The sequence below is a fragment of the Vicia villosa genome, unplaced genomic scaffold (assembly GCF_029867415.1).
Source record: "Vicia villosa cultivar HV-30 ecotype Madison, WI unplaced genomic scaffold, Vvil1.0 ctg.001100F_1_1, whole genome shotgun sequence".
NCBI lineage: Eukaryota > Viridiplantae > Streptophyta > Magnoliopsida > Fabales > Fabaceae > Vicia > Vicia villosa.
The window spans coordinates 55,954-63,197 of NW_026705479.1; the positions used below are offsets into that span (position 1 = coordinate 55,954).

Here is a 7,244-nt window from a genome sequence, read left to right on the forward strand (position 1 = left end):
TCATTCACAACACATTATTTCCATCTCTATTATTACTTTCCTTTTCTATATAAAAATAAAAAAAATCATTATTATTATACTTTTTATATCAAAGGGCAAAACCGTCTTTCAATATAATGAAATCCATTCTTGAACATAGTGTCCCACTATACCAAAACCATGAGCAAATCAGGAAACGGAAAAGGGTAAAACCGTCATTACAAAAGTCAAATAAAACATCTTAGTAATTCATATGCATATATATACATGTTTTGATTCTCGGAGAATTTCATAATCTTCTGCATGCGTTAAGATATTTATTTTCAGTGAAAAATTTGGGTATGGGAAAGAGTTTGTTTCAAGAATCTCTCAAAGCTCTAGAAGCTGATATTCAGTATGCTAATACACTGTATGTTTCTCTCTCTTTTTTTTCATCCAGTTTGTTAGGATTTTTGTTTCAATGAAAATTTAGCTTCAGAACCATGTAAAAATGTTTGTTTTTGTCCTAATTTCCAGATTAAAAATTGATTTTTTCTGGGAACAATTTGTGGTTATGTTGTGTTTTTAAGGAGCAGTTTCAGGGTGTTTTTACATGTTTGTTTTCTTTTGTTGAAAGTAGCATGTTTGATTATGATATGATATAGAAATCTTGTCCATGATGTGTTTGTTTTTGGGCTGAGTGAGGTGGAAATTTGATTTTTGAGATTTTTTTTCCAATCTGTTTAGTGTTATATGTTTTTCAGGGCATTAGAGCATCCAAGGGATAAAGAAGGAGGATGCTTTCAGATGAGGCTATCTTACAGTCCTGTGGCTCCACTTTTTCTCTCTCTTGTTCAATGGACTGATTACCGGCTTGCTGGTGCTCTTGGTTTGCTCAGAATTCTAGTTTTTGTGGTATGTTTCATAAACCATATTTTATACATACATATTCAAATTTTATTTTTCTTTATTTGTCCTTAGTACACACTTCTGATGAAATGTGAGGCCGGTGTGAAACATGTGTCCCGTGTCTGAAATGTGTGCCAGGTGTCAAACGTGTCCGGTGTCCAGTGTCTCTGTCTGAAAGGTGTGTTTCCGTGTCTGAAATGTGTGTCTGGTGTCCGTGTCTGAAATGTGTGAAATGTGTCTGATGTCTAACACGAGTCCCCGTGTCTAAAATGTGTGCCCGACAAGTGTCCTGCGTCAAACATGTGTCTGACGCTATATCAATTGCATTTAATTAATTTATTTCTTCAAACATTTATTGGTGTTGACATGTTCGTATCAGGGTTGTAACAGGATCGTATATCGGTGTCTGTTGTATATCAGTGTCTGTTGACATGTATCTTGTATCGGGGTTGTGCCTCAGTGTCTTGGCTGGTGTTTGATGCTGTGTCTGTGTTTGTCCGTGCGATTAAATAGCGGCTTAGCGGAACTATAATACTGTAGAGCTGTGGAGTATAAAACATGCTGCTATTTTCTGCTATCCACAAATAACAAAATGGTCCTTCCATAATGTTCATGTTTGGTACTTATATTGGCATTATCTGTTTTTAGATAATTTTACAATGTTTTTTTCTACATTAATGCAGACATATGGAAATGGGAAAACTACTATTTCAATATATGAAAGGAAAGCAAGCATAAGACAATTTTATTGTAAGTTTAACGTTGTTAAACCTGAATGTATACTTATCTAGTTGCATTATGCCTATTTCTCTTTAAGGGTATTTCTAGAATCCATTTTTATGTTCTTGATGATAATAATCAACGGATACTAAACATGATTTTTCTCTTTTGCTGATGATAAACAGCGGTTATATTTCCTGCTCTGCTGCAACTTCAGAAAGGCATCACAGATTTGGAAGAAAGGAAACAGAAAGAAGTATATGCTATTAGATACCAAAAGAAGACCAATTTCAAAGATAGAAGAGAATCTGAAATTGACATTGAAAGAGAACAAGAATGTGGAGTTTGCTTGGAAGTGAAAGCTAAAGTTGTGCTGCCTAATTGTTGCCACCAAATGTGCTTTGAGTGTTACAGAGACTGGTACAATTCTTCATGCTTTCTCATCCATCTTAGATTCTTTATAGTTATATTTGTATATCACACTGATTATACTTTTGAGCTATGAAGCACAAACACTAACATAGACACAACATCGACACTGCTAATAATTTTAAAAAAAGAATAAATTAAATGTAATCATAAGTGTCAGTGTCGGTGTCCGTCGCACACACATTTTTCAGAGGTGTCGATGTCAATGTCTGTCGGACACGCTTTTTTCCCAGAGATGTCGGTGCTACAGAATTTTGGACATAAAACTAAATTTGATTTTTTGGTACATCAAAACAAGTTCTTATCTGACTTTCTGTGCATCATTTTGGTTAATGGAATTTCAATGTTGCCATTATGTTCTTGTTGATCACTTAAATGATGTCCATGATTGAGTTATCTTTGATATCAATCAAAAAAATCTTTTTATTGGTCTTTTTGAGGCAAGGATCCTGAATTCCCTATCCAACATTTTATTCACAAAAGTTATGAATTCAAAGATAAGTTATCCATTTGCTTTTACTTTATCAAAAGCTAGCCATCGCTTTTATGTTTTTCAACAATGGCCTTCCTCTTTGCACTTTAGAGATTGGTTTGAGATTTTTTTTTTTTAATATTCTCACTTTTAGCTATGAAATTTTTATCTTGTTTTCATTATATGTCAAATAATAACGCATTTTGAATACTAGACACGTGTCAGACATCGAACTTCAAATAATGACGCATCTTGAACACTAGACACGTGTTAGACACTAAGGGCAGATAGTAACACATCTTGAACACTAGACATGTGTTAGACATTGAACGTCAAATCATAACGTATCTTGAATACTAGACATGTGTCAGATATTGGACGCAAAATAATATCGCATCTTCTACACTAGACATGTGTCAAAGATTGGGCACACTTTCAATTTAAATACTTTTTGAAATCACAAGGTGACAAGTTGCACCCCTCACCTACCCAAAACTGTTTTACTTGTCTTAGTTGACTTGACTGACACGTTAAGAGAATATTAAATACTAATTAGTTGCTAATTATGCCTACATTCATTGTATTAGACATAACAATGCTGTTTTTTAATTCAGGTGTCTTAGGTCTCAGTCTTGCCCCTTTTGCCGGGATAGCTTAAAGAGAGTAAACTCTGAGGACCTTTGGATTTACACAGACACAAGTGATATAGTTGATGTTGGAACAATTTTCAAAGAGAATTGTAAGATTCTGTTTCTTTACATAGAAAAGTTACCTCTTATTATTCCAGATCCCAGACATGTGTCCTATGATCCATTTTTTAGGTAGTGGTTTCAAATCTCTATATTGCCCTCTCATTGTACATGTAAATCCATTTGGATCATAATTAAAATGTATATATATTCTCTTTTTTTACTTTCAGCTTCAAGTTGATATAATTTATTTCCACAACCACAGGGGTATTTTGGTTATTCTGTTATATATTAGTATAATAATCTTCTTAGGATTGAGATGAAGAATTAAAAAATAGTACAGTGACCTTATCCTTTAGCTATGGCAATTTAATTTAATTAATATATTATCCATGAAGTGTACAAAATGACAATGATGGGAAAGGGACTGTGTCACATTTATCTTATTGTGTAGGCTCCATCCACTTGATAAGATTCCATCTTTTCATGATATTTTGATGCTTGTTTGAAAGATTGCTTAAACAAGAGGTAAAATGTCCATATCTTGATCCAATTTTGACTTTAATGCCCCATTTTTTCCTTGTCCGCCTTGTGAATCCAACATGTCTCTTGGAAAATGGAGTATAGATATTTTTCATTTCTTTGAACTTTCTTACTTTATTTTTAGATGTATATGATCAGTACTATAATGTCCCTTTTACTTCACCTTAGATTATACAAATAGATGATGGGTAGGCCCAAATTTGCAGTATTTTATTGTCTGCATTTACATTTAGTATTGCCTTGAAAATTGGATTATAACACCGTGTTTGGATTGATAAAACATAACGGATCAGAGTAGAATGAAACATAACGGAGTAAAATAGAATGAAGCGGAATGAGATATGAATCACACTCCATTGTTTGAATATTTAATTAAGTGTTTTATTCTATTGCTTACATTCTAAGGAGGAATCGTTCGGGTACTACCCGAGTTCGATTCTTGGTGGAAAAAAGACTTGACCAGTGAGTCGTCCCTCTGAACCATGAAATCAGATTAGTCGGTTCACTATGTAAATCGAAACTGGTTGGCTAAACCAAAAAAAAAAAATGTTGGATGGAAAAAAAATAGAAGATTGAATAAAATGGATAAATTAGATTCTATTATATTTACTTCATTTATTATTTGCAAATCTAAGCAATAAAATCTAAAAATGTCTTCCTGTTTAAATTTCAGATTAAAATTCTGCTTGGCACAAATAATATATGTGTTGGACTATTTTATATGTGCTCTCAATGAAGGGAAATTGATCTTTCTGGATTAGTTGATCTTAGATTCAGATACTGGAATTTTAAAAAATAATAACATTTATATTTTGTTTTATTAGAAATAAAGAGGATTGGAACAAATAATTTATGCTAAACAAGGCCTACTTGTTTCTACATATTACAAAATATTAACATCTCAATCTTAAACCAAACTATGATTGATTATCTTGTCGCATACGCATATAATCTCCATATGATTGAGGATGATTTTCCTCATGATGAGCATAAGCATAGCCTCCATGGCTTGATATATCAAGGCCAGCAAGTTCATCAGCCACAGGAATTCTTAGCAACCTAAGTTTGTGCAAGCCATAGAACATAGGTCCCATTGTTAAACTAACAAATCCAAAGATAACCAAAATCTCAACCACTTGAGCTCCAATCAATCCCCATCCACCTCCAAGTAGAAGACCATAGGGTCTTTTCACTGCCACTCCTGCATTATATGTTTGAACCACAAACTCCTCTTTGGCAAATAGCCCTGTAAACAACAACCCCCAAGTGCCACATCCACCATGTAATTGAGCTGCCTCTAATGGATCATCATAGTTTAGTTTTAGTGCTAATATGTTGAGCCCGATTAACACCCAAGCCGAGACGAATCCGCATAGAATAGCTGCCCATGGCTCGACAACCGAGCACCCGGAGGTGATGGCGACAAACCCGCCAATCAAACCGTTGCATACATCCATTGCATCCCAGTGGCCAATCAATAATCGACGGCCGAACAATGTGACGATTCCCGCGGTTGAGCCCGCCAATGTAGTTGTCACGGCCGTTCGACCTATCGATGTCCAATTACCTTCATCCAATGTGTTAGGGTAGGCCACGAGAATTTTGTCGAACGAGCCGGGATTAAATCCGAACCAACCGAACCACAACAAGAACGTCCCGAGAACCACAAGCGCGGCATTGTGGCCGCGGAAAGGTACAGGCTTTCCGTAAGCATCGAACCGTCCGACCCGTGGACCTTCTATAATAGATCCCCAAAGTCCAGCAATGGCACCAACCAAATGCACCACTCCACTCCCAGCAAAGTCAATGGCACCTGAGCCCAAGAACAAGTGACTTGAATTTGGACTAAGCCAACCACTAGATGACCAAACCCAATGGACCACAATTGGATACACAAAACCAGTAAGGAAAAATGAAAAAACAAGATAAGCACTAAATTGTGTCCTCTCAGCTATGGACCCACTAGTTATACCAGCCACAGCAATAGCAAAAGCCCATTGGTAAAGGAAGAACCCATAGTCATAATTTTCATTTGGAATGTTAGCTAAAGCAAACAAGTTTGTACCAATGAAAGGGTTGGAATTGCCATAAGCAAATGCAAAACCAAAAAGGTAAAAGGAAATACTACCTACCACTGCATCAACTACATTGGTAAGCATTATGTTCATAGCATTTTTGGCCCGGACAGAACCTGCACATATCATGGCAAATCCTAGCTGCATTACAAAAACTAAGTAGGCAGAGAAGAGAAGGTAAATTGTGTTGATAGAATAGGTGACACTTTGTTCCCATGAAACCTCCATGAGAGTGTGTTTGGTGATAAAAGGGAATAGGATGAAAGAGGAATAAAAGATTTGATAACATTTATATCAAAATATGTATGATGTATGGGAATATAAGATTTGATAGAATGTGTATGTGTGATGGTGGTAACTTTGAATGGTAGCTAGCTTGCTAGCAAGTAGTTGTAGTTGCATATACAAGTTGGTTAATGTTGAGTGGTTGTGCATTCTAATTCAACCATTTTTAGTGATAGATGGCAGATAGGCTTATCAAAATTGAGGTATATATTTAAACATGTCTACAATAAACTTAGCCCTAGCGAGTGGCACTATGCCCACAATGGTATAGTAGGTAATAATTCTACACTACTTAGCAAGTTACAATTTTGAATTAGTGTTGGAAGAGATGTGTAGATATACTTTTACATTAATAGCTCAAACAAGATTGTCTCCTTTGAAGGATACCTAGTGTATCATCCTAACACTAAGTCAATAATACTATACTCTCACATAATACAAGTCATTTTAAAAAATGGCACACAAGTTAAAAGTAAAATTAGCTTTAAATAAAATCAGCCAGAACATTATTAAAGTTATAACTAAAGAAATACACACTCTTGATCAAAATAAAACTTGGATCATTTTAGACCTTCCTTTTGGCAGGAAATTCACTGACTACAAGAGTTTATAGAATTAAATATAAATATGATGGATTTTTTTTTTATAGCTATTCACATGTTGCTAAGTGTAGTATCCTAATTTTGTTCGGAAAATAAAAATTAATTTCTCAGTTTTTATAGTTTTTCAAAATTCATCGATTCAATCTTTCGTTCTTCATCATCAATATTATCATTATTTTTAATTTCATCATGAAAATCCAAAAAAAAAAAAAAGAAATCATGTATTTAGGGTTTTATTTTAGTGTTTTCTAGCAAATTGTCAAAATTAAAATAAATAAAAAAATCAAATTCAAAGGCAAAGGCTAAATGACAATTTTTTTATTATGATCAAAGATTAATCAGTAATTTACCAAAGGTTAATTTTTAACATTAACCAATGAATATTCTTCTTTTGCGTTGGTCACTTTTCCTTTTCACATTTACCCTTCTTTTGTCTTGCCATTTTTATGATACATTTGTTGTCTTGCATGATGCATTCTGGATGACTTAGAGACCAAGTTTGAGAGGCTTTTTAGCTCCCCCACCTGTATTTTTCATCTCCTTTCATTATCTTAAAACCTAT

General features: G+C 34.4%; 2 protein-coding genes across 2 annotated transcripts; one reads left to right on the forward strand and one right to left on the reverse strand.

Moving 5' to 3' along the window:
• Positions 1 to 230: 230 nt before the first annotated feature.
• LOC131633249 (E3 ubiquitin-protein ligase AIRP2-like) lies at positions 231 to 3,406 on the forward strand. Its single transcript, XM_058903956.1, has 5 exons — positions 231 to 388; positions 723 to 873; positions 1,551 to 1,617; positions 1,773 to 2,007; positions 3,103 to 3,406. Exons 1-5 carry the CDS (start codon positions 321 to 323, stop codon positions 3,311 to 3,313), a joined length of 732 nt encoding a protein of 243 aa, XP_058759939.1. The 5' UTR covers positions 231 to 320; the 3' UTR covers positions 3,314 to 3,406.
• A 1,155-nt stretch (positions 3,407 to 4,561) lies between these two features.
• LOC131633248 (ammonium transporter 1 member 3-like) lies at positions 4,562 to 6,181 on the reverse strand. Its single transcript, XM_058903955.1, has one exon. The coding sequence runs from the start codon at positions 6,021 to 6,023 to the stop codon at positions 4,638 to 4,640; it is 1,386 nt and encodes a 461-aa protein (XP_058759938.1). The 5' UTR covers positions 6,024 to 6,181; the 3' UTR covers positions 4,562 to 4,637.
• Between the last annotated feature and the right edge of the window lie 1,063 nt (positions 6,182 to 7,244).